The 27,097-nt window shown below is 47.0% G+C and overlaps 1 protein-coding gene across 2 annotated transcripts; it reads left to right on the forward strand.

Annotated features, from left to right (window-relative positions):
- Window positions 1-613: 613 nt before the first annotated feature.
- On the forward strand, window positions 614-26,884 carry PGGHG (protein-glucosylgalactosylhydroxylysine glucosidase). 2 transcript variants are annotated; one of them, XR_006282372.1, is made up of 15 exons: window positions 614-798; window positions 2,102-2,363; window positions 4,827-5,037; window positions 6,128-6,563; window positions 12,299-12,418; window positions 12,552-12,683; window positions 14,574-14,685; window positions 15,036-15,108; window positions 15,382-15,518; window positions 16,794-16,927; window positions 17,042-17,137; window positions 17,926-18,023; window positions 22,502-22,716; window positions 23,507-24,203; window positions 26,826-26,884. XR_006282372.1 is itself a non-coding variant. In XM_038406274.2 (14 exons), exons 2-14 carry the CDS (start codon window positions 2,111-2,113, stop codon window positions 23,569-23,571), a joined length of 2,082 nt encoding a protein of 693 aa, XP_038262202.1. In that variant the 5' UTR covers window positions 614-798; window positions 2,102-2,110; the 3' UTR covers window positions 23,572-26,139. The 2 variants fall into 2 exon arrangements, 1 of the variants encoding a protein (XP_038262202.1); XM_038406274.2 differs by lacking the exon at window positions 26,826-26,884 and having other exon boundaries at window positions 23,507-26,139.
- Window positions 26,885-27,097: the final 213 nt, after the last annotated feature.

Genomic DNA, 27,097 nt, shown 5'->3' on the forward strand with positions numbered 1-27,097 from the left:
GTTCCCTATATCAATGGGAAAACCCGTTCGGCCGGTGTCAGAAGCATTTACGCTATGGCAGCACAGCTGCACTACCGTAGCTGTGTCGCTGTAGTGGCCGCAGTGTAGACATACTCTCCCCTCCTTTATATGGCAAACTGGGACAGCATTTTGAACCCATTCCCTGTCATTCACCATTAAAAGTGATATATTTCCACCTTCCCTCCTTTCCACCCCTCACCTCCCACCCACACTGCATGGGATTATAGGGGGAGAGCGGGGAGGGACAAATAGCCAGTCCCTAGACAAAGCTCATGCTCGGTAATAATCCCAATCCTCACGGAATCTCTTGTGCAATCTGCAGCTGAAAGCTACTCGGCTCGGGGCTTCCCTCCCTCTGCTTGTCCTGCATGGAGTTTGAGTCTGAGACAGCCCCTGCAGCAATTTGATCTCTAGACAGCCAGTCCTTATGGATAAGGCTTCAGCACTTCACGCCCCTTGTATACATTAAGCAGTGAGCTCAGTTACCCGAAGAGGAGTGTCTCGGGAGATCCCCCTAGAGCAGTACCTGTCTCAATGTTTTTCTTTCAAAAAAAGTTATTTCCTTCCTCTCCTCTCCGCTCATGACTTCCTTCTACCCTCCCTCGCCCCTCCTACAGGAGATCTGCAGCTGCAGCAGCAGCCTCAAGCTGTCCAGCCGAGCCCTGAAGGAGAAGGCAAGATACAACAGCTAAACTTTTCAACTTTTGAAACCTTGTGGGTTGTGTTTTCTGCCTGGCTGATTCCTGGGGTTTGCCACACAGAGAGAGGCATTTACAGGTGGGAAACTGCCAGGAGAGTTTGACAGGAGAGCTGCCAGCCATGAGCAGATGGAGGGATTTCCAGTACTGCCAGCCTGGCACTGGGAGAGAGAGATTAATAGCAGGGGAGCTGCCGCCCTGGCTGCATTCTCATTACTCAAGGTCCTAAACAGCCAGCAACTTATGAATCCTGGCCTGACCTGCTGAGTTCTTGCATGCTTAGCCCTTACAGAGAGAAAAGCTACTCCAGCTTGCCTTGATCTTACTTCTCTGTGAACTTCAAAGGGAGTTGGATCAGATCCTTAAGTTCAAAGTCTCCCATGGGATTGTGTCTCTCTCCCAAAACAAACAGCGCAGTGACTATCTAGAAGAGAAGGGAGACATCCCTTGCAGTAAGATACAGGCGGGGAGGGAGAAGGAATCAGCCACTTGAATTTTCCTACCACATTCTGACAGAAGCATTTTCATTTGAAATAGAATGTTGTGCCTGATTCTCGACTGGCGTCTTGTAATCATTTATTTAGTTCAAAGTGGGTCTAAAACTCTTCTGTTCGTCGATTCATAGATTCCAAGGCCAGAAGGGACCGTTGTGATCATCTAATCTGACCTCCTGTATGACACAGGAATTCCCCCAAATTAATTCCTGTTTGAGCTAGAGTGTGACTTGGTAGCATTTTGCACCCACTTTCCACAGCTAAGAATGACTGCCTGGGGTGCATTACAGAACCGGGCACAGACATGATTTCCATCGCCAGGTGAGAGGATTATCACGTGAGCTGCAGCAAGTATTTTTCCATGACAGGTGGAGTTTTTGCATTGTTTTTAAGATGCAATGAGTGCAGACTCCCTCCTGGTTCCTCCGCATCCTTGCGCCAGTCTTTACTTTCCAGGGAGAGAATGCAGATTGCCCCTGCAGCCCTGTGCTTCCAGTTCTGGGCTCCCATACAGGCCCACCAGTTCACCTGAGTCTTAACCTGCTATAGTGGCTGCTATTCCACCACAATTCTATCAATGCACCTTAAACCTGACTTGCAATATGGCTATTCCAGTCCTCAGGTCTAGAAGCCATGGAGGCCTGAGAAATTCAAAATAACCGTGTTCCACGCACCACTCTCATTGTCAGAAATGCCCTACCACCAGCTGCAAATCATGGCAACTTCCTAATACTCCTTCATTGTTCTGCACTCTGCAATCTCAGCCAGGCATCACGATAATGTTGCAGTAAGATTGTGGAGGTGCAGGGTTGTCTTTGATAAAAAATCACGGTATGGTGTTGTTTTATTTAATCCTCATCTCCAATTCTGTTTGTTCCCTGTTTACAGAAGGTAGCAATGGCAGATGGTGGGACAGATCCTGCTGTGTTCACAGCCAGCACTCTGCCCTCAGATCCCCGCCTCCTTGCGACAGTGACCAATGCCTATCTGGGCACCCGAGTTTATAGGGACATCTTCCATGTAAACGGGGTGTATAATGGGGCAGTGGGGGACACTCACCGTGCCGATGTCCCCAGCCCTGTCAACGTCAGAATAAACATGCCTGGTGAGGATGGACTGACAGAGACCTTCACTTTGAACACCAGGACAGGTAAACAGACAGAGCCTCAGTTCCCAAGTAGCAACTACTTTCTTGTGCTTTAATGTTTTGTTTGCCTGATTTTCTTTTCTCCTCATTGTCAGTGACTCCCTCTTAGAAGCCTAGAAGTTAAATCTCTAAATCCTCCTACCAATGTTTTCATTTTCTATGTGATCGGATGGACACATTCTCTTCCATTCTTAGCCCCATGTTTCTAACATAGCCAGAAATGAGCAGGGCTTTGTGTTTCCTTCTTGCTGTGTGCATGGCATCATGGACAGTGGTTAGTCAAAAGCATGCACAAGTCTGTGCTATGTTCATGGCATACACACAGTGAAGACAGATAAAAGGGATAAAATACTCTTGTTGGAAGGGTTGCCGTGTAACTACTTTATTTCAAAACAATCATACGCAAAAAACCCAAAACAGAGAGACAAAGCAGGGTGCTCCCTAAAAAAGAGAGGCACAACTCATCCCACCTTACTCTAGGCTGGCTGTCTGCAGAACTGAGTCTGATGATGGCATGTTTCCCTACAGAGCCCACTGGCCTGCAAGCAGGACCAGGAAACCCCTCAGAAATTTAAAGTGGTAGCTTACACTTTAAACACAGTTTTCAATACCCCACAGTCTGGGAAGAGTGAATGGCTTCTGCAGAGCCAGCAAGGAGTGCTCACATGCACATGTTAGGGATGAATTTCACAGAATAGTGGCTAAATGTCTTTAAAAATAAACACAACACATAGAAAGCTGTAAGGCCTGATTATACCGGACTCTGAATACAGAGGACTTTTTCCACCTTAGCATTACACTTTTAAGGTTGGTCAATTTCCCTTTAGCTGAGAATAAGACACTAGTGTTTATGCCATGTCTGTGCACCTGCTGGAACCATGTTAGTAAATGATGTTTAACCATGACGTTCGGTAAAACAGTTTATAACTGGGCTTGGAAGGATTCGATTTTTATTGGTAAATGTTAGTAAATGTTGATTTCACAGACAAACTGATGAAAAATATTTCCATCGATAATAACTGAAATTTACAGATAGACAAAGTAGGAAAAATGCTCTTGAGAATTTATCAGAGTTTGATTTAAGGCTATTTACTTTGTATGTTTTGACATGTGATGCTATAAAGCTTTAATTTTTTAAATCTCAGTGTCTCTTGTCATTAAATAATTGTCTAACCCTCCCATTTAAATAGATTTTAAAAATGCTTAAAAATAAACATTGATATTACCAGTTGAAATTATTTCTAAAAAAAACCCCTGAATTCTGACAAGCCTATTTATAACACAATTTCTTCCATGGCTGCTCTGTCCTGGTAAACTATATTAGCAGTTACTTACAGGCAAGAACCATGTTTAAACATTTTTGGATAAAATTGTTCCGATACTAGTGTAGACAGTGGATCAGCCAGAAATAAGATTGTGGATCACAACATCAGAAATGGATCCAGTTTAGGCTCCCTCTTCACAGTTTGGACCTAATCTCACTTACTCTATCTCAGTCTAAAAAACTGGCACTTGAGAAAGTTTTTGAATTTGGTCCAGATCTTGAACTCCGAAGTTTGGGAGAGTTCAGATCCAGCCTTTTGAGTACTTAGGTAGGTCTGTTTTAGAGACACTGGGCTGATTCTGCTCTCAGGTACAACATAAAGCTGGTGGGAGCGAGTGGAATCATAGAATATCAGGGTTGGAAGGGACCTTAGGAGATCATCTAGTCCAACTCCCTGCTCAAAGCAGGACCAATCCCTAATTTTTGCCCCAGATCCCTAAATGGCCCCCTCAAGGATTGAACTCACAACCCTGGGTTTAGTATGCCAGTGCTCAAACCCTGAGCTAAAATGAAGTACTGTGCTAGTGCCTCTTTGTTGTCTTTCATTACAACACTGTCCCCAAACCAGGTCTAAGATTTAGCCCCTCTACCAGTTCATCAGTAATTTCAGCACTAACAATCACTGAACAGAAACAAGGACCCTTAATAGAGTCCAGTCACCGGTGTTCTTTATCACCAGAGAGAGGACGGTCAAATGGTGTTTCAGACTCTTTAAGCAAAGTCCACACACAAGAATCAGGCTTGTGAGATTTGGCTCCAGAGTTCAGTTTTGAGGGTTGGTCCTGGCTTATTTCTTGCTTTGATAATAAATCCCTGCTGGGTTTCAACTTACTGGGGAGGTTCATATTTCCTGTAGGCTCTATTGCCCAGATTCTCAATGGTATTTAGCTGTCTAACTCCCATTAAAACCAATGGAAGTTAGATGCCTAAATACCTTTGATACTCTGGGCCCATGTGCATTTTATGTACCTGTCACAATGGTACCTCTGACTGTCCTTTCTCCCTGCTCCAAACAGGGCTCCATACAGGCACAGGTGTGCACCCACCCAGATCCGATAGCAGGATCAGGCCTTAGTTTTAGAGAACAGGCAGGAACATCTGAGAGCGGAAGCTCCAAATGATAACTGTGTTTGTGTCTGCAGGGACTTTCAGCCACTTGCTTCAGTCGCCAGGTTACATCGCCACCCACAGGATCTACGCCCACCACTCCCTCGTACACCTGCTGGCCTTCAGCATCACCATCAAGCGATCGGCTGCCAGAGGCCCACCAGTGACCGTGCAGCTCCAGATGCAATTCACGCCACAGAGCCGAGACCTGGACTTGCACCAGGGGCAGGACTTCCAGGGAGCTCAGTGAGTGTGGTCATGGTAGGGCGTACCCAGCAGGGCTGTGGCCTGAGGAACAAAAGGACTTGCCCTCTTTCCAACTTTCAAATGGGTGACAACAACAAAGCTAGGACAATGGCTGGGGTTCTGAGAGGCATCTAGGCTGGAATGACTCTGAGCATCTTTACCCGTGCTCCAGAGGGGCTGGGCCTGAGAGTCAGGCTCTGGGAGCTGCCTCAGGCCCTCGGTACTTTTGGTGGTGTCATGGCAACGGATGCCACGTGTCCCAGCCACAGACGTATCAACCACAAGAGCCACTGACTAGAATGGAGGGAGAAGGGAGAGTCTGGAAAGCTGAGAGTTCTAGAGTCCAGCTCGACCTAAGTTGAGATTTCTTCAATTTCCTGTTTGATGTTTTACTTGATGTTCGGGGGGGAGGGTGTTAATTCAATTGACGGAGACAGCTCCACCCCCATCCCAGCTGGTGGTGCCAGCAAGGAGGTAAACTTCAAGCTGTTCAGTGTCCCATTGCAGGCGGGTGCTGCCATGAGGAGGGGCATCTTGTCATGGGCATTTTGCTATATTTTCCCACTAGGGGTATGGAGAGGAAGACAATCGGAAGGGGGAAGAGAGCCCACGGTATTTAGGCTTGAAATGAATGAAAGTTGGGAGCCTAAATACTTTAGAGGATCTGGGCCAACGAGACAATCCAGGGGAGGAAAGAGGGGGTGTAAATGGGAACCCTGAACTCTCCCCTACTCTTGGTCATCTGTCTATTTCCCCTCCATGTCTATTGGTCTCTCTTCTCACAACCCCTACGCTGTGCTCCACAGCTCTTGCTAATAACAGTGGAATGAGAGTCATGATATCTTTCAGACTCGGAAGCTCTCTCTGGTGGTGAGAATCCCTCTCTGTTAAATGGGCCGGGGGAGAGGGAAGGCCCGTTCCACACAACGGTATGGGCCTGACCCTTAGCTACTATGAATTGACGTAACTATTTTGGAGTAAACGGAGCTACCCTGATTTATGCCAGCAGAGGATCTGGCCCCTTGAGTCATTCACTTTGTGACCCCTCTCTGGTTGCTGAGGCGAAGCTGCTATTTGCTGTATCTTGCAGATATATCTATGGGAAAACTTTGATCCCCGAGGTGGAGGCGGCTCCCCAGCCCACAGTGCACATGATCTGGACTCCAGTGCCACAGGCTGTGACCCTGCCAGGAGAGGAGCAGGAGAGAACCTGGGACTTCCTGACCGCTGTGGCAGAGAGTGAAGAGGAAGTGAAGAGGTGCTTTAGCGAAGGAACGTCCCTGATTGCTGCTGGCTCCTTATACTCCTCTCACACCCAGGCTTGGGCAGCACTCTGGAAAGGATGCCGGGTCGATGTAGATGGGCCTCTCCCTTTGAGGCAGGCCCTGTATGGATGTCTCTATTACCTGCTGAGTGCAATTCCTCCCCTGGATTCTCCTGACTTCCTGTTCCATGGAATCAGTCCCGGCGGGTTATCCAATGGCACGCAGGGAGAAGACTATTGGGGGCATGTCTTCTGGGACCAGGTGGGCTACAGAGGATTGCAGCCCATAATTCCATTCTGGGGATCAGACATGCTACAGCACTCCAGCCTGGGAGTGGGAAACGCGAGGCGTGGCAACAGTCTACGTCTTGGGAGGCTGATAGGGCAAATCTTGGTCGCCGTGCCCTGGGGTGTGTATCCTACAGCACTCAGAGGCTGGGAAGACAACTAATGGCAGTAGTGTGGTGGGATGTAGATTCATAGATTCATAGATACTAAGGTCAGAAGGGACCATTCTGATCATCTAGTCCGACCTCCTGCACAGCGCAGGCCACAGAATCTCACCCACCCACTCCTATGAAAAACCTCACCCATGTCTGAGCTATTGAAGTCCTTAAATCATGGTTCAAAGACTTCAAGGAGCACAGAAGCCTCCCTCAAGTCAACCATGCCCCATGCTACAGAGGAAGGCGAAAAACCTCCAGGGCCTCTCCAATCTGCCCTGGAGGAAAATTCCTTCCCGACCCCAAATATGGCAATCAGCTAAACCCTGAGCATATGGGCAAGATTCACCAGCCAGATACCCAGGAAAGAATTTTCTATAGTAACCCAGATCCCATCCATCTAATATCCCATCTCAGGGGATTAGGCCTATTTACCCTGAATATTTAAAGATCAATTAACTACCAAAATCCCATTATCCCATCATACCATCTCCTCCATAAACTTATCGAGTAGAATCTTAAAGCCAGATAGATCTTTTGCCCCCACTGCTTCCCTTGGAAGGCTATTCCAAAACTTCACTCCTCTGATGGTTAAAAACCTTCATCTGATTTCAAGTCTAAACTTCCTGGTGGCCAGTTTATACCCATTTGTTCTTGTGTCCACATTGGTGCTGAGCTGAAATAATTCCTCTCCCTCTCCTGTATTTATCCCTCTGATATATTTATAGAGAGCAATCATATCTCCCCTCAACCTTCTTTTAGTTAGGCTAAACAAGCCAAGCTCCTTAAGTCTCCTTACATAAGACAAGTTTTCCATTCCTCGGATCATCCTAGTAGCCCTTCTCTGTACCTGCTCCAGTTTGAATTCATCCTTTTTAAACATGGGAGACCAGAACTGCACACAGTATTCTAGGTGAGGTCTCACCAGTGCCTTGTATAACGGTACTAAAACCTCCTTATCCCTACTGGAAATGCCTCTCCTGATGCATCCCAAAACCGCATTAGCTTTTTTCACAGCCATATCACATTGGCAGCTCATAGTCATCCTATGATCAACCAATACTCCAAGGTCCTTCTCCTCTTCTGTTACTTCTAATTGATGCGTCCCCAACTTATAACTAAAATTCTTGTTATTAATCCCTAAATGCATAACCTTACATTTCTCACTATTAAATTTCATCCTATTACTATTACTCCAGTTTACAAGGTCATCCAGATCCTCCTGTATAATATCCCGATCCTTCTCCGAATTGGCAATACCTCCCAGCTTTGTATCATCTGCAAACTTTATTAGCACACTCCCACTTTTTGTGCCAAGGTCAGTAATAAAAAGATTAAATAAGATTGGTCCCAAAACCGATCCCTGAGGAACTCCACTGGTAACCTCCCTCCAACCTGACAGTTCGCCTTTCAGTAGGACCCGTTGCAGCCTCCCCTTTAACCAATTCCTTATCCACCTTTTGATGTTCATATTGATCCCCATCTTCTCCAATTTAACTAATAATTCCCCATGTGGCACGGTATCAAATGCCTTACTGAAATCTAGGTAAATTAGATCCACTGCATTTCCTTTATCTAAAAAATCTGTTACTTTTTCAAAAAAGGAGATTAGGTTGGTTTGGCACGATCTACCTTTTGTAAAACCATGTTGTATTTTGTCCCATTTACCATTGACTTCAATGTCCTTAACTAATTTCTCCTTCAAAATTTTTTCCAGGACCTTGCATACTACAGATGTCAAATTAACTGGCCTGTAGTTACCCGGATCACTTTTTTTTCCTTTCTTAAAAATAGGAACTATATTAGCAATTCTCCAATCATTCGGTACTATTCCTGAGTTTACAGATTCATTAAAAATTTTTGCTAATGGGCTTGCAATTTCAGGTGCCAATTCCTTTAATATTCTTGGATGAAGATTATCTGGGCCCCCGATTTAGTCCCATTAAGCTGTTTCAGTTTCGCTTCTACCTCTGATATGGTAATATCTACCCCTATAGCCTCCTTCCCATTTGTCATGCTACCATTATCCCCAAGATCCTCTTTAGCCTTATTAAAGACTGAGGCAAAGTATTTGTTTAGATATTGGGCCATGCCTAGATTATCTTTAACCTCCACTCCATCCTCAGTGTTAAGCGGCCCCACTTCTTCCTTTTTAGTTTTCTTCTTATTTATATGGCTATAGAACCTTTTACTATTGGTTTTAATTCCCTTTGCAAGGTCCAACTCTACTCGACTTTTAGCCTGTCTCACTTGATCCCTACATGTTCTGACCTCAATTAGGTAGCTTTCCTTGCTGATCCCTCCCATCTTCCACTCCCTGTATGCTTTCTGCTTCTTCTTAATCACCTCTCTAAGATGCTTGCTCATCCAGCTTGGTCTACAACTCCTTCCTATGAATTTTTTCCCCTTTCTTGGGATACAGGCTTCTGATAGCTTCTGCAGTTTTGATTTAAAGTAATCCCAGGCCTCCTCTACCTTTAGATCCATAAGTTCTTCAGTCCAATCCACTTCCCTAACTAATTTCCTTAATTTTTGAAAGTCAGCCCTTTTGAAATCAAAAACCCTAGTTGCAGATTTATTTTTGTTAATCCTTCCATTTAGTTTGAACTGAATTAGCTCATGATCACTTGAGCCAAGATTGTCCCCTACAACCATTTCTTCTATGAGGTCCTCGCTACTCACCAAAATTAAATCTAAAATGGCATCCCCTCTAGTCGGTTCAGCAACTACTTGATGAAGGAATCCATCAGCTATCGCATCTAGGAAAATCTGAGCCCTATTATTATTACTAGCACTGGTCCTCCAGTCTATATCTGGGAAGTTAAAGTCTCCCATGATCATGCAGTTTCCATTAGTATTTACTTTATTAAAGACATTAAAAAGGGCTTTATCCATATCCAAATTAGATCCCGGAGGTCTATAGCACACCCCAAGCACTATCGTAGGAGAGGCTTTACTAGTTTTCTTCCCCAATGTAATTTTTGCCCAGACAGACTCTGTCTTATCCATTGCATCGCTTCTTATTTCTTTACATTCTACCTCATCATTGATATACAATGCTACTCCACCCCCTTTACCTTTGTTTCTGTCTTTCCTAAAGAGCACATACCCTTCAATACCTGTAGTCCAGTCATGACTACTATTCCACCATGTTTCTGTTATCCCTATAATATCTGGTTTCACTTCCTGCACCAGTAGCTCTAGTTCCTCCATTTTGTTACCTAGACTCCTCGCATTGGTGTATAAACATCTTAATTTTTGCTGTTTGGCCTCGCTCACATTTTGTACCCTATTAGGCACAGTCATTCTACATCCAGTATAACCTATTAGACTAGTATCCACACCGCCCTCACTCCTTATATACATTCTCCTACCCACGGCTGTATCCATTCTTACTTCATCTTCTTCCCTCTCAATGCTAAAATCTGGCGTGGAGATTTTCTGGACATCTCCCATCCATCTCCCCCCAATTCCTAGTTTAAAGCTCTCTTTATCAGTTGTGCCAGCCTCGATCCTAGAAGTCTATTTCCTTCCCTACTCAGATGAAGTCCATCCCGAGAGAACTGACCTCTGTCCGTTAATGCCTCCCAGTGGCCATACATCCCAAAGCCCTCCTTATAGCACCACTGCCTAAGCCATCTGTTGACAGTCATAATCTTGTCAGACCTTTGTTGCCCTTCTCTAGGAACAGGAAGGATCCCGCTAAAGATCACCTGAGCCTCAATTTCCTTAAGCGTCTTCCCCAGCCTAGCATAGTCTCCCTTAATACTTTCTAGCGAGAATCTAGCCGTATCATTTGTTCCCACATGAAGGATAATTAGGGGATTCTTTCCCGCTCCCTTTAGGATCCTTCTCAACCTCAGGTCTACATCCCGTATCTTAGCACCCGGAAGACAGCACACCCTTCTATTCTCAGGATCAGCTCTAGTTACAGGCCTGTCTATTCTTCTCAATAAAGAGTCTCCGATCACATAGACCTGCCTCTTCCTGGTGACAGTGCTATTCTCCAGTGTCTCCCCTGTTCTCTCTGGCTGCAAGTTCTTTCCATTCCTATTTTCCCTTATAATCCTCTTCAACCCATCCTGTATCCTCCTGGGGCTCATATTTGGTGTAGTCTCCCTTGACTCTTCCCCTTTTTCTATAGGACTAGCCTCTCTTCTCTTCTTCCTTACCCTTCCACCTTCAACAAGTACCTGCTGAGCCCCTTCTTCATTTTCCAACTCTGCAAACCTGTTCCTAAGTTCTATTTCTCCTTCACTAGCCCGTCTTTTTCTCTGCCTGGTTCTTTGAGTCACATGTTTCCACTGACCACTTTCCTCATCCAGTCTCTCCTCAAAATTCCCCAGCCCTGGTTCCATCTGTGAGTCTGAGCTTTTCCCTTCAGATACCTCATATCTTTGCTCCATCATCTGCTCAAACCCCTTCCTAAACTCAACCAGACTTTCCACCTGCATCTCCAAACCTCGGATCTTTTCCTCCATCAGCTCTATCAGACGGCATTTCATGCAGAAAAAACTCTTACCGGTTCCCCCCTCCAGGATCATGTACATACCACAGCTTCCACATCCAGTCATCCTCAATGTGTCTTTCACTACAGGAGTCACTCCCACAGCTGCCTCTGTATCTGTCATCTCCTTCCCACCTAAATCCTGTTAATCTGGGAAACACAAGCCACACCAAGAAGACCACCCTCCCCCAGCAAAAGCAAACCCCAAACAAGCACCACAATCCAAACTCCCCTTGCAAACTCCCACTCAAACTTCCCTGTTTAGAGCTCTGTTTGCTAGCTCCTGTGCCGCTGCAGCTGTCTGAAGGTAGAACCTGCTGAACCCAGACCCTGTCCCTATAGCCAGATTTGTAACCCATTCTTGGCAGGGTGGCCTCTGGCTCTACGTATGTTTAGTGTGGTTAAAATTGGCACATGACCATGGTCAGCTCCGAGTGTTCCCCCCTGCCAGAGGCTTATATCAGCACATGGTTTTCATCCTATAACTGGCTCACTGCACAGACTATTTTGTAGTGTGGGCAGCAGTTACACCAGGTCTCTGGAACTGGTCTGGATGGCCCTTCTTCCTAGCAATCTGTGGGGCGGACAACCCCAAGTGCCTTACCCCATGTCCTGCTGTTGCATAGGAACTTCCTCCAGGCTCTCTGCCCCCCAGCTGGTCCATGATCTACATTGGCCCTCTCTCTATGGGAGAACTGCTTGGATTCCCCAAGAATACTCTCTTACAAACAGGGCTTGGGAGCGTGGCAAGTATGGAGACACCAATATGGGTGTGAGGGCAGAAATGAGCCTGTGTGGGCACAACTCAACCATGTTCCTTTTAATGAGATAAAGTCACGGTGCCGCTAGCCAGTTACATGCCCAGTTAACAGTGGTTGTATTGGCAGGGCCTCGGCGGCTCCGGGTGTACGGATCCCACAGTATTCAGAGGCTGGGAGGGTAAGCCCTGGCCCTAGTGTTCTCTCTGGGTCCTGGCACACTCATTGTCCTAACCTCCCCTAATTTCACTAAGTGTCTGACTGATACAGACTCGTTTTCTGTTTCCAGGACACATGGGTATACCCAAACATCCTGTTATTTTACCCTGAAGCAGCCCGAACCATCCTGCAGTACCGTATTCGAACACTAGGTGGAGCCCGGAAGAACGCTCAGGAGCAGGGATACCAGGTAGGAACAGATTTGTCAGAAAACAGAGACGACAGCCACCAAAGGAAATAAACTTCTTGGTACTTAGCTTGCCCTGATCTGTTCGGTTCAGAGGATCATGCTCAGCCTCTCCTGGGGGTATTTTTTCCGGCAGGGTGCCAAGTTCCCTTGGGAGGGCGCGGCCACAGGCCAGGAAGTCTGCCCTGAAGAGATTTATGGAGCGCAAGAAGTTCACATCAATGGGGATGTTTTGCTGGCATTTGAGCAGTACTATCATGCCACACAGGTAACCGAAACACGTGCGATGTGGTGCAGGTATGAGGATGGTGCCAGAAACAGGGCAGGCCCAGTGGCCACAGCTACCAGTCTTCTGGGCAATTCCCTGGATAGGATCCTTGGTGACTTTATTCCTCCCCTCCCAGAGCAGATCATCTCTGCTATCCTTTCCCCCATTCACAATGGCCAGTAGCACTCCCTGACTAGGCTCTCCATGATCTACATTGGCCCTTCTTCAACGCCTGCTCCTCAGATGTTGTTCCTTATTTCACTCTTCAACATCTTGCTATCCAGCCCTGGACTAGTCTCTCTTTACCCCTTCCCCTAACTACTGCTGGTACAACTGGTTACCAGAGTACCCTGGATTCCCTAACAACCCTGATGCTCTCCTTGTGCCTTGAGTATTACATTTATCTTTCTCGTGTCTCCCTTGCCCTGAGTCTAAACCCTCTCTAAGTAGGAGCTAAAGAACCCCAACTAAAGAGAAGCATTAAATAGCTCACATTGATTTTTGTAGCTGTCAGTCTTCTCTGTCATCCAGTTAGAAACCTGTCTTCTCAAAAGTAGGTGGGGCTGACATGAAGCCTTCTAAGGGTATGTCAACACTGCATTGTAAACCCAGGGTTAGAATTTAGGCTCAAGCCTAACCCCCCCCCCTTCCATCTATACACAAATCGCACTCATCCAGGACTCAGAGCCAGCGTCCCAGGACCCCACTGGTGTGGAGGGTCCAAGCCTGAGCCAAGCAAGGACCCAGGGTTCAAGCCCTATTACTTTGCAGTGTAGATACAGACCTGATAGACTTATGCTCTGCAAAACCACCAAAAGTATACCACAATCCTATGGGATGACTTTCTTTTTCTTCCGGATAATCAGGTGGACAGTCAAGTTTTCCCTCACGGCACCACAAATAAACGGCTAGAGCAACCACACTGTGGGAGGGCACTAGGACGTTTGGGATATGGGTGATTGGACTTGGGGCCACATAAAGCAGTGTAGACACTGGAGCCCCAGGTTCGGACCCAGGGTTCAACAATTTCTACCCTGGTGTTACAAATGAGTGTATATGCTCAAACCCCTAGGTTAACAAACCCAGGGTCTGCTAACTTGAGTTGTACTAACCCTGGGCTTACACTGCAGCGTAGACATACTTGAAATGTCTCTTAGGCCTGAAAATTATTGGTAGGGACAAAGTCCAATCCACAGAGCTGTTTGCCTGCCTGCTCAGGGAACTGAATTTCCCCCCAGTCCCTCCGGGAACAGCCTGTTACACTATGTGTGCAGAACAGGACAGAGGTTCATTTTCTCCCAGAAGAGGAAGTCTCCTCTATCCATCAAGCACAGGGAGAGGGTGGTGCTCCCCTCCCATTGTGTGGATGCTTAGAGGCGGTGGTATGAGATTTCCTCACTAAGGAGATTACACACTCTTCAAATGAGTCAATGGGCCAAATCAGCCTGGTGCAACTCCTGCTGAAATCCACAGAATTACATCCACTTACGCTAGTGCTGAATTTGGCCTTATTTCTTTACTGTGGAGGTAGTGTCTGGGCTGGAGGGTATATCGCACTCTACAGCTGAAAGTTCAGGGATATCCAAGCCTGTAAACAAACTTCACTGGGAATAGCGCCCCCAAAGAGCAGTGCAGTATCAGTCATGCAATGAATTGGACAAAGGGAATGTTTGTGCTGATGCTGGAAAAAGGCAAGGCAAGGGAAGCAGCTGCTGTGATTTCAGCCAACGGGCTCTTGGTTCAATGTCCATCTTCTTCCCAGCTCCCCATCTCTCTGGGTCTGGGTGCTGCTGTCTCTGTTCCTCGTGGCTTCCTCTGGGTTTGGGTACCACTGCCTCTCTTCCTCATGGCTCCCCATCTCTCTCTCTCTCTGGGTTTGGCTCCCTCCAGGACCAGAAGCTGTTCAGGGAGGAAGGAGCCTGGGACGTAGTCAGTACGGTGGCTCAGTACTGGTGCAGCAGGGTGGTGTGGAGTCAGGAGGAGCAGTGCTACCATATCAAAGGTAATTCCCCCACCTGGGAGCCGGTTTCTCGGAGAGGACTTGGCAGGTGAAAGCCCACAGCTTCTCCAGCTTGGCCTGCCTCACTCCAGCGTATAGTAACAGCTGTTCTCTGTATGGGATGCACTGGCTCCCAGGTCCTCTGCATTCCTGAGCAGCCTACCATGGACTTAACCCCCAGCTCCCACTCAGACCCAGCATAGCTTTACTGTGTGCTCAGAAAGTGGCTGGAGCAGATCCTTTGTACCTTCCAAGCTCACCCAGTCTCCCACTCCCTTGGGCCCTGCAAGGGGTTTAAAACAAAAGAAGGACAGGAGCTGCCCTGATGTGATGTCTCCTCCCTCTTCCTCCAGGTGTCATGCCCCCAGATGAGTATCACTACAGTGTTGATAACTCTGTTTACACCAACGCTGTGGCCCAGAGGAGGTAATGCGCATGATTTCTAGAAACACTGAACCATTCTGATCAGTCTTCCCTGCTGCTTAGCAAGCTGGTGGGTTTCAGAAGAAAGCCCAGGCTCCAGGAGGCGTCAGCAGCTCTCCGAAGCTCATGCTTTGGGCCATGGTCTTTCAGTCTTGCTATTTCCCTTGTGGGCGACTGGCTGGCTTAGCACCTTTGCTTCCAATTCTTCTTATATTTTGCTCTTTAAAGCATTGCAGACACCATATAAACAGTCTCTCCTCCCCCCGCCCCTCCCAGCTTGAACTTTGCAGCCGAGGTGGCCTGTGATTTCCAGATCCCTGTCCCTGAGGAGTGGCAGGAGGTTGCAAAGAAAGTCAAAGTGCCGTTTGATGCAGCGAGGAACTACCATCCAGAGTACGATGGGTACAGCCCAGGTGAGTCGGAGGAACAGGAAGGGGAGGGGCTGCATCTCAGCCTCGATTTGTCCAGATGCTCTACAGCACAATAGTAACCTCGGATCCTGACTACGTAGGGCTTAGGGAAAACGCTGCATTGCTGGCCTCTTGAAGAAGGGTCGCTGCTGCTGCGGTGTGCATGCTGGTGGGTCACCTAACCCAGGTTCTTATTGTAGAAGGTGGCTACTGAGCTGTTCTCTGCCCTGGATAGGGTGTTTCTCATCTCTGGGTTACTATTAGGCTTGGAAGAATTCGGTTTTAATTGGTAAATGTCAATTTCACTGTCCACACACAAAGTGATGAAAAAATATTTCCAGTGATAATAATTGAATTTGACTAACTGGCAAAATAAGAAACATGCTGCTTGGGAACATTTTAGAATTTGATTTATGGAGATTTACTTTATATATTTTGACACGTGATGTTGACAGTTTTGGTTTTAATAGTTATAACGCTTTAACTCTTTGAATCGCAACATCTACTGTCATTAAATAATTATTGTCTGACTCCCCCCATAATTAAATTTAAATTAAATGAATAAAAATCTAATAACATGTTTAAAAATAAACATCAATCAAAACTATAAAAAATAAAAATCAACTTTTGCCACACCTACTTATTATGAAAGAAGTTGGCCTATGTCAAGATTTTCTTTTCCAGGGATAGGTCCATAGCACCTTGGGAATCTGCCCTTTCCCTGGTTGCAAGTGGCACAGTTACTGTTTGAATGCTTGTTTGGACCTTGAAGCTACATTTTCAAGGCTGAGCTCCACAGTAATGCCTGCAGCTCTCTGGTTATGTGCATGCAAAGAGCCTTGCCTGGTTAACACCATGTTAAAACTGGACGTTTGGGTGATATCCTGGCCCTGCCCCATTTTCCAAAGAAGGTACCCGCTAGGACCACGTCCATGCAAAACTTTCTAAAAAACTGGAAGTCGCTGTGTCTTGATCTAAATTCCAGCCAGCCAGACCTGAGCCATCCCCAGCTGATCTCCTGTGTCCATGACCCACCTTCTCTAGGCTTGCTTAGCACTTCAATTATAGTGTTACTCTGTTGAAATGGCATCACATGGTTCTCAGTGTATTGCATTAAATGACTCCCTATCAAATTAGCTTAATGTATTAGGAAAACAATGATCTTTCTAGCTGCCAGCCCTGCACACTCCCCCTGGGATCTGAAATTCAAGTTGGGCCCATCACCTCTCACTCCTAGTTCCCATATGTGCCCTGCCCTTCTGTCTGTCCCTTTCCCAGGTAAGCACGTGAAACAAGCTGATGTCGTCTTGCTCGGATACCCAGTGATGTATCCCATGAGCTCTGAAGTCCGAAGGAATGACCTGGAGATGTATGAACCTGTCACTGACCTGGATGGGCCAGCCATGACCTGGGTAAGCAGCCAAGCAGAGTGGAAGTCAAATGGTTTCAGTGCGAAAGGGGTGAGCCTCCTGCAGTGCACCTCGGAGTGCACCCAGGAGACACCTGTGTGGTTCTCTTTCCTGCAGAGCATGTTTGCGGTTGGCTGGTTGGAGCTGAAGGAGATCCAGAGGGCACAGAATCAACTGAGCAAGTGTTTCAACAACATCACCGAGCCATTCAAGGTCAGGCAGGTGCAGTGGGGTTTGCCCCCTGCCACTGTAGATAGATGGAAGGGGAGTCTATCTGGGCAGGTCTGTAATGGCTGATCACAAGCAGCCCGAGCTACTGACAGAAGTCACTCAGACCGGCACCTACATTAATTCTATTATCAGTCACTGTGGCCTCTTCTGTGTTATTGATCTCTGTCTTGCCTACTGCAGGGCAGTTCACCACTGCCTGCGCGCTGATGGGCAATGGGAGAATGGCACCACCACCCTTCTCCCTCTCCTCTCACCAGGGGAAGCAGGGCTAATGTGCAGGCATCATGCCCACCCCAGATTCCTTCTCCTCGTTATGGTTGGCGGCAGTGGGACAAGCAGCACCCTGCTCTGCTCTCCCTCCCAGCTCCTTGTATCAAGTGTGGGCTGCAGGGCTGGGGGCATTGAACCCCCCAACCCCAGTGCTAGGAGAGGGCCCATTATCAGCTCCCAATTCCCCTCTTTCCAACGGTGATTAGATTTCACCCACCATGGCTCCCTTTCTCCTCCTGATGGGTGAAGGGCTGCGGAGCAGGGAAGACCTAAATAGGGTTCCTCTTTTCCCTACAGTGGGGCAGCAGGACCATGTGGGAAGAATGCATCATACCCACCCTCTCCCTCTGTGGCAGGAGTGGGGGCAATTCTCTGGGCTCCCAGGGGACCAGACAAGTGATTATCATAATTAACACTCTCCAACCACATGTAATGTTACGAAGCGTAACTACTAAATCCTGACAGGGCCTAAGTAATTTCTCTCTCACTCATTGGTGTAGATCTGGGTGGAGAACTCTGACGGGTCAGGAGCTGTGAATTTCCTGACGGGTATGGGAGGATTCCTGCAGGCCATTCTTTTTGGATACACGGGGTTCAGGTGAGAGCGCTATTGCTACCCATTTAATTTCTTGACAACCATGACAAAAGATCTCTAAGAACCTTCTCGTTTAAATGTAGCAAGATGACTGGTCCTCTGGTGAAAGCATTCAGGATGCTGGGGCTTAAGGTCTCTTCACTAACTAAGCTGGGAGGAACAAGGCCACCAAGGGTATGTCGACACTAGAAGCGCTACAGCGGTGCAGTTGTAGCGCTATAGTGTAGACACTTTCTACAACAATAGAAGGGATTCTTCTGTAGTAAATCCACCTCTCCGAGTGGCGCTAGCTAGGTCAATGGACTAATTCTTCCATTGACCTAGCAGTGTCTACACTGGAGCTTAGATCAGCTTAGCTACAACTCTCAGGGGTCTGAATTTTTCACGCCTCTGAGCAACACAGCTAGGTCAATCTAACTTTGTAGTGTAGACCATCCCAAAGACCTGAATCCATTAATTCTGAAATGATTTGGTTAGATTTATCTTGATTCAAAAATTAGTGCAAATATCCATGACAAAATTTAAAAAAAAATTTAATAATCCACTTTTTATTACTAGGCCAGTTTCCAAAAATGGAAGTCAACCATCAAGATTGAAACACACTTTTAAAAGCATACAAAGTAAATATCTTTGAATGTGCCCTGTATAGTATGTATAGCATTACAGAACTGAACATTTTGAGTAAGCTTTCACATCTGTCTATTGATGCTTTATATTTTAGATAGCAAGAGATTGCCCCTCTTAAGTAATGTCGTAAATAGACTGACTCTTGTTGTGTATTTGAAATATATGCTGGATAGATTTTCTCAAATTAATGGAACTCAGTGGAGACATCACAGAAATCACTTCTTGAGGTGACAAAAGGCTGAGTCAAACTTTGACATTTTAAATATTAAAGTTGGACTAAATCTCAGGGGGACTAGTCTCCCCTCTTGATAATAATATTAGCATCCTTCCCATTTTAAAAATGGGGAAACTGAGGCTCAGAAGAGCAAGTGACTTCCTCAAAGTCAGATGATAAGTCAGTTGCAGAGCTGAGAAGCTACATCTCCGAAGCCTCAATCCTGTGTTTCAGCTACAAGACCATCTTTTCGCGTCTCGGGTACTGCTTGAGAGTAGAGCTGGTTGGACAACTGTTCTGTTGGAAAACATTCATCAGAAAATGTTGATTCGACTAAATTGATACATTCTGATACGTTTGATGGAAAATTATCAAAATGTTTCATTGCGGTCAAATTATTTCATTTCAGCCTTATTGGACTGCTTTGGTTTGATGTTTCTGAAACAAAATTTAGGGATTTCGGTTCTGCAGTGATATTTTTAAGTTTTGACTTTTTGTTCCAATTCAAAAAAAAATTTTTTTAATTAAATTTCCCACAGAATAGGAATTCTAGTTTCCAACTAGCTCTACCTGAGCCCTCCCCTCCCACTGTGGGCAGGGAGTGTCAAAATAACCCCTTAGCAAACTGCCTTTTTACAAAGCCATTTTCTACCTCCCCTTTCTCTTCTCTGCTGGGTAGGAAGGAGGAGGTAGGTGAGGAGCTGACAGACGCTCTCTCCACTCTAGCCAGATGCGTCTCCTAAGGTTTGGTTTCACCCAATGATGTACGAATCATTGGCCTGGGATATCACCATCAAGTGATTTATTGTGACATCAGGGGCAGGAGGGGGGAGGTTGAAAAAGAGACTGTTTCCTACTGGCACACAAATATCCTGGTGAACAGCATTCAGTGAGAGAGACTACAGGAAAGGAACATGGCTCTGCAGTGGGACACTGCTCAATCTGTTTAAGATTTGCCAGAGGCTGGTAATAATGTCTGAGCCCTTTTACTAACGCAGTTATTTCTGGTTCATTCATAATTAACGGTGGGAAACTGGTCTCAGCCACAAAATGTACATCCAGATACAAGAGACCCAGAGCAGAGCAAAGCCAGCTGAATCAATATTGAATTAAAGGAAAGTAGAGATCTGGATATCACCCTAATGACCAGGCACACCAGCCTCCAGGCTGAAAAACAATATCTTCCCCACAGTGACAGAGAACCTGTAAATAACTAAAGGGCCCAAAATAGACCACGTGGAGGGAACTCACCACCGACATCAGCTCCTGAGGAAGGGAAATCTCTGCCTGAAACTGAGAACTTGGGCTGGCACAGTGAGAATGGACCCAGCTCAGAGCAAGAGTAGACAGTTTCCCAAACACACATGTGGAACCATTTCCAAGTGTTCCCGCCCTATGGGTCAAAGCCAGCGGCACCTGCAGTAAATAAGTAAGGGGAGCCAGTCAGCTGCATGGGAAGTTGTGGTTCTGAAAAAAAACTGAATGTCTCAGTTAGAAAAAACTGAACTAAAGTATCCTCAGTGATCCTAAAAGCAGCACCCAGAGAGCACTTTAGGGTGGTCAGATCTGGTGAATTTTCTAAGCTAAGGGCACAGCATTTATACCCAAAACAGATGTGATTCTGGTCCTGGAACATATTCTTAAAGAGCTTAGTTGAGGACAGATCGAGTTTAGAGGTGGTAAGATTGATACGTAGCAAAATACTTAGTGCTAACAAGTCGCATTCATTGTTGATGTGTGTGGTCAGTATTAGATGTGAGAAACTCCCAAGTCTCTGGTAGACATAGGTGTGAGTTGCAGGTTTCCCATCCAAACTCCAACCTTAATCGCCACCTTTCCACCCGTCAAAGGTATTTGGACTCCATGTTCCACTTAGACATGGACTCAAGTCATAGAGTTTGAATCTGGATCCAAATCTCCCCTAGCAGGAAGACTAAGATGACTTCCACCCCTCCTCCAACTCCTTTCATATGGGCCTCCAAACAGAAATCACAGAATCATACAATCTCAGGGTTGGAAGGGACCTCAAGAGGTCATCTAGTCCAACCCCCTGCTCAAAGCAGGACCAATCCCCAACTAAATCATCCCAGCCAGGGCTTTGTCACATCGGCTGCTAACAACCATTTGTCACTAAGACACTGGGCCAGAGTTGAACCAGTGACCTAGGTTAAGGCTCCACATGCCATTAGCATGCTCCGGAGCCACCCAGTCTTTTGTGATGTAGTTCTGAGCTAAGCTGTTGCCAGTAGCTCAGGTGACAGTGCTGGAAGAGTCAGTCAAGAGTTGTGGCACATCGTATGCCACTTAGGGACTGCTAAGGAAACTAACCGGCAAAAAGCGGATTGACTAGGAATTATTTTTTGTAAAGAACTAAAGACTCCATAGCCTAAAGTCCATCTCTGCAGTGACTGTAGAGAGTAAGAGCTACATGAGATCACCACCACCAAACTCTGCCTGAAAGAAGTTATTCACAGAAAGGGAACTGATTCGCCCCCTTCTGCAATCTGCTGTGGTTTTTGGATTTACATAGAGGTCCCCTTCCCTATTTGATAAGCTGGTTTGCTCCAGGTGGAGGTAATAGGAGACACTTTGCACGCTCGAGCCAACAGCTGTGCTGTATTCTAGCAAGGCTGTTCTGGGAGATGCTCAGGTTCTCACAGCTGGTATTTGCTTTAGTCCTGTTGTTGCGCCTTGTCAGGGTTCCTTCCCCACTCTGAACTCTGGGGTACAGATGTGGGGACCCGCATGCAAGACCCCTTACACTTATTTTTACCAGCTTAGGTTAAAAACTTTCCCAAAGCACAAATTCCACCTTGTCCTTGAAAAGTATGCTGCCACCACCAAGTGATTTAGACAAAGAATCAGGGGAAGGACCACTTGGAGTTCCTGTTCCCCCAAAATATCCCCCCAAACACTTTCACCCCCCTTTCCTGGGGAGGCTTGAGAATAATATCCTAACCAATTGGTAACAAAGTGAACACAGACCCAAATCCCTGGATCTTTGGACACTGAAAAAAAAGCTATCAGTTCTTAAAAGAAGAATTTTATTAAAAAAAAAGAAAAGGTAAAAATCCCCTCTGTAAAATCAGGTTGGAAGATAACTTTACAGGGTAACAAAAGATGCACATAACACAGCAGAACCCCCTCTAGCCTTAGTTTCAAAGTTACAACAAAACAGGGATAAACTTCCCTCCAGCAAAGGGAAAATTCACAAGTTGAGAAAACAAAGATAAACTAACACGCCTTTGCCTGGCTGTACTTACAATTTCTGTAATATGAGAGAATGGTTTGGAGGACATGGATTGATGTCCCGTCCCTCTTAGCCCCAAGAGCGAACGAACACAGAAACAAAGAACCCAAAACAAAGCCTTCTCCTCCCTTCCCCCCCATTTGAAAGTATCTTTTGTCCGCATTGGTTCCTTTGGTCAGGTGCCAACCAGGTTATTTGAGCTTCTTAACCCCTTATAGGTAAGGAAGAATTTTAGGCTCCCCTTATGGTTATGACACTCCAGCTCAAGAGGGGGTGCTGGAAGACTCACTGATATTCTAAGAAAATGACAGCCCAGGAAGGAGAATAGCCAGTGTCTCTTCCTCCATGGATGGAATTCACTAACCCCTGACTCCTCTCTGCCTTTCCTAGGATCACCAAGAGCAGCCTGAACTTTGACCCTACATGCCCGGACAACATCAGCAAACTCAAGGTCACTGGAGTCTCTTACCTTGGAAGCAAGTTGAACTTCATGCTCACCAAAGAGAATGTTAGGATAAAGGTGACAAAGTCCTCACGTGACCCGCAGCTATCCCCCCTGGAGGCTGTGCTGGTAGCATCGGGCCAGTGCATTCCATTACCCGAAGGTACAGTGTCTCCCCACTACGACACTGTGCTGTGAGTTTCTGATCTTCACTGCTGGGAAAAGTTAGGGGGCAGCAAAGCTTCTGGGTCTTCCAGTCCTACACCCTTCCCTGGACTCACTTCTGCTGGCAGGGCCGGCCTCACAGGAGGGCAATGTGGATGACCTCTCAGGGTGCCATGGTCAGGGGGGCACTGTGGTCAAGAGGCAAGAAGTGGGGTGGGCCTGGAGTGCGAGGCCACAGAAGGGAGCTCCAGGCAATGAGGGGGACAGCAGGGCCCAGAGGTGATGAGGGGCTGGCAAGCCCAGGGAGGCAGTAGGAGTTTGGGGGGATGGGTGTGGAATCTGGGGAGGAAGTGGGGACCAAGGGTGATGGGGGCATGGATGGGGAGACAACAGGGGCCAGGGATGCCAAAATACAAGTTTGCCCAAGGCGCTGTTTTCCCTAAGGCCTGTCCTGCCTCCTGGGAAAAGCTGGGGCTGCTATAGTGCAAGCCGGCCCATGACCTGCACTCCTAGACCATTGCTTACAGCACCACCTGCTGGCATAGGCAGGGACTGGACTAGCTGTCAGCTTCCCACAGCTAAGGCTATCTCCTGCCCTCCGCAGCCCGTCCTGCTGGGGTAGGCTGGGGGTGTAACTACCTGATTGCATTTCCTGCTTTGAAGCTGACTTAGTAGAACACCCTGGCCCTGGATGATACCTTAACATAGGAGACTAAAGGGAATAATCAGAGAGAGGGTGCTTAGAGCCAGGGTCCTTCTCACAGCTTGTGTGTTTGTTTCCATCGCAGGGCAGAGCATCTCCTTTGCCACAGCTGCTGGCCGGATCCAGAGAGCATCCGCCGAGCCATTTTAAGTTGCATTTGGCAGGGCAGTTATTAAAAGCACCAAAGCTACGCAAACATGGCAGGGAGCAGGCATCCTAGAGCAGGAGTCCTGGGAGCCCCTGCTGCGTTGTGGCGCAAACTGAGGTTTGGCTGCACAGGCCCGGTGCATAAGTGACGTGCTCCAGGGGGAGGCTGTTTGATTTCCCTGCTTCCTTTGTGGCCAGTGAGGGGATGTTTGGAAATTGCTAGACGGGGGTGGGGAGGAGGGGAATGCACCATCCTCCTGCTCTTATTGCCCTTGGGAAATGGTTTTATTGACAGCTGAATTTGGTTCACCTCCCAATTACCTGCCCTTATTACTTCCCTGCATATTTGCTGACCAATATTTATCCTTCTCTCCTGGGCTCAGCTTCTGCAACATCCCTTTGAGCACCCATTTATGGCACTTCCTTAAGCTTGCACCTAGTACATTTGGCTGCATGGGAGCTGGCTTTTGCCCTCCGTGCCTGGTACAATGTGTCGCACACACGTGATAGAGTGACAGCAGCTGCTCCGTAGTTAACATGGCATGTCATTTTCCATCACATGGTGAGAGTTTCAAAGGCACAAGGGCTAGGCCACCCCCAACTCCCATTTGTGCCTTTGAAAATCTCTCCCTAAAGTCTGATTTTGGCCACCCACCTAAAACCCACCAGAAGAGGGAATATTGACTCAGATGGGTAGGTTAGCTCCGGAGCTGAGGAGGAATGTTTCTACCCAACCCTAACAGAATTGCACAAGTGAGTCCTGCATTGCAATCCCCTAAAAATAGGTGTTTGCTGAAATCCAAGAATTCATCTGGCTTTATGTATTGCTTTGTAGTAGAAAACCAAATGGAAAGAGAGAGAGAACGCATCGTCTGCTGGCTTCCCCTGGCTGAAACCTCATGCCCAACCCCACCCTTTCACTGCTTAGTGTCCAACTCTAAATGTTACTGTCATTCTGACTAGGCTCCCTAGAATGCCACATTGGCTCTGGTGACCCCATTTGGGCTCAATAGGGGTTCCAGTCCCACTGGGCCTGACTCTATTTTCCATTCCACCAGCATAAAGTGGAATTATCTCCACTGAAATCCAATGGGTCGCATGGGCGAAATGGATGGGGAATCAAACCCATTACTTGGTAATCACCGGCCAAGTGCTTGGAGGGTACAGTACACAAAATGGAGACAGTCCCTGCCCCAGGGTGGTTATGTTTTAAAGGAGACACACGCTGGGGAAACCAGAAGAGGTATTTTATTGGCTGATGTTGTTGCTGCTCCCTTGGGGACACTGCGGAAGACTGTGTGTGTAGGAGGGTGGGTCTTTTGGAGAGGTGCGGCAAGCGGCCCGCAGGACAGCTGGCAGAGAGGCGCAGCCAGAGCAGAGCCCCAGAGAGGCGCGGCAATCAGCTGTTGGGGCGACGAGCAAGTGCCAGAGCAATGGAGCATGTAAGGTGCCTCCTTACCCCCCGTCCCCCCTCCACACAGGGTGGGAGGTGAACTCTGCGGACGAGATTAGCTCCTGAAGTCTTTTTCCACAGCTCACCACTAGATGTCAGGGGAGAGCTCATTCAGACTCTGCTTACATATACACTTAAAATGCTACCGTATAGACACTCACTACAGTGATGGGAGGGTCTCCTGTTGCTGTAGTTAATCCACCTCCCCGAGAGATGGTATCTAGGTCAACGGAAGTATTCCTCCATCAACCTAGTGCTGTCTACACCAGCAGTTAGGTCAGCATGGCTATGTCTCTCGGGGAGGGTGTGGATTTTTCACCCCCCCGAGAGAGATAGCTATGCCACTGTAAATTTTCAGTGTAGGCCAGCCCTGAGAGTAATCATACAGGACTGGAGGGGCTCTTTTCTATCTACTCTCCATGGGGCTAGTGGGAGGGCTGCTGTGACTCACCCCACCCTGATCCAGCCTCTCTTTCCTGGGCTGCAGAAACCTTCCCTTTTTTTTCCATATGTAGATGTTCCCCTCCATGCATGGAACAAGGGGGAACAATCTGGCTCAGAGGGTAGTAATAAAAATGCCCCTATTTGAATTTGCCCTGAGTGACAATAGCACCTATCAGCAGTTCTAGGCGTTCCTTTTCTCCATGTGATATAAATGCAAGGAGAGCTTCTCTCTGTTTCTTCAGAATCTCCAGACAATGCCAGATATGTTCCTAAGGGAAATGGTTCAATCTGGTTTTTCTTTTCTGGGTTGGTCTCCCCTGCTCCCTCAAAACAAAACATTACACTCTTGCCTGGATTCCATTTAAATTGTGCTTTAGCTCTATCCTGTTTATTAAACCAAGAGGAAAACTACAGCTGATCCCAGGAAACTTCCAGCTGCTGGAAGAGATCAAGTTCAATCAACATTGCCATTTCATGGTTGTATTCTGAATCTCGCAGTAGCGGATGGTTTTCTTAAAGCCCCAGCTCCTGGAGTCAGGTGACTATGTGAGACTTACAGCGTTCACTACAAACTAAAATATATGTTCTTCACCCACATGTCCACGGACCAAAGCTTGGAAACACGAACCCTAACGCCTCAAAAGCTGGACGGCAAATAAAGAGACCCAATATTTATTGCTTTTAAATGTCATGATTTCTGAGCCAATCTTATGATTTTGGGAGGCCTGACTCATGAGTTTTGAATGCTTAGGACTGGTAATACTAGTGGCTTCTTATACCAGTCAAATAATACATCCAAGGTGCATTAGGTGAGGGACTCTAAATGCAACATAAAACAATATAAAAAGTCAGTATGTAAAGATAACATACCTAGATCAGGACAATACAGAGCAGTTTCCTACCTTGTATTCCTGGGCAGGCTCCTCTCACATTGTGAGACCTATGCTCCTGGGCTCTATCACAAACCACACAGGTCGGGATTTGATCCTCTGCAGAACAGTTTCAAAGCTTCCTTGTGTTTCTCACAGTTTCCTCCCCATCCTGGCTCTCTCTCTGTTCCTAACCCGAAACGCTTACTTAGTTCTGTGATGTTTGCCAGCTGCCTGTCTGGCCTGAAGTTCCTCTGGGGAAAAACACCTTTGCATTGAGGACAGGAGAATCTTGGCCCTGATCCCGTCCCGTCTCCTCCCCCCCACCACCCCGAACTGGGTGATGCAGGCTCAGCAGAAATTGTGCCCACAGCCTATGGACACCAGAACTGTAAACTACACCAGGCAGATGGGACAGGTAGCTTCCTCGTGCAACCTCTACACACACAGGGCTCAAGGCAGCCATGGCCCCTTCCTGGTGCCCAAAGAAGGTTAGGTTTCAGAGTAGCAGCCATGTTAGTCTGTATTCGCAAAAAGAAAAAGAGTACTTGTGGCACCTTAGAGACTAACAAATTAATTTGAGCATAAGCTTTCGTGAGCTACAGCTCACTTCATCGGATGCATTTGGTGGAAAATACAGAGGGGAGATTTATATACACACACAGAGAACATGAAACAATGGGTTTTATCATACACACTGTAAGGAGAATGATCACTTAAGATGAGCTATCACCAGCGGGGGCGGGGGGAGGAGGAGGAAAAC

This window comes from Dermochelys coriacea, chromosome 6 (genome assembly GCF_009764565.3).
Source record: "Dermochelys coriacea isolate rDerCor1 chromosome 6, rDerCor1.pri.v4, whole genome shotgun sequence".
NCBI classification, from domain to species: domain Eukaryota; kingdom Metazoa; phylum Chordata; order Testudines; family Dermochelyidae; genus Dermochelys; species Dermochelys coriacea.

What these genes read in the sequence shown, in the direction of transcription:
- PGGHG (XM_038406274.2), top strand. Translation starts at nt 2,111, where the DNA reads ATGGCAGATGGTGGGACAGATCCTGCTGTGTTCACAGCCAGCACTCTG. An exon ending in CACTTTGAACACCAGGACAG is followed by an intron (nt 2,364 to 4,826) that starts GTAAACAGACAG and finishes TTGTGTCTGCAG; the next exon opens with GGACTTTCAGCCACTTGCTT. An exon ending in ACATCACCGAGCCATTCAAG is followed by an intron (nt 17,138 to 17,925) that starts GTCAGGCAGGTG and finishes TCATTGGTGTAG; the next exon opens with ATCTGGGTGGAGAACTCTGA.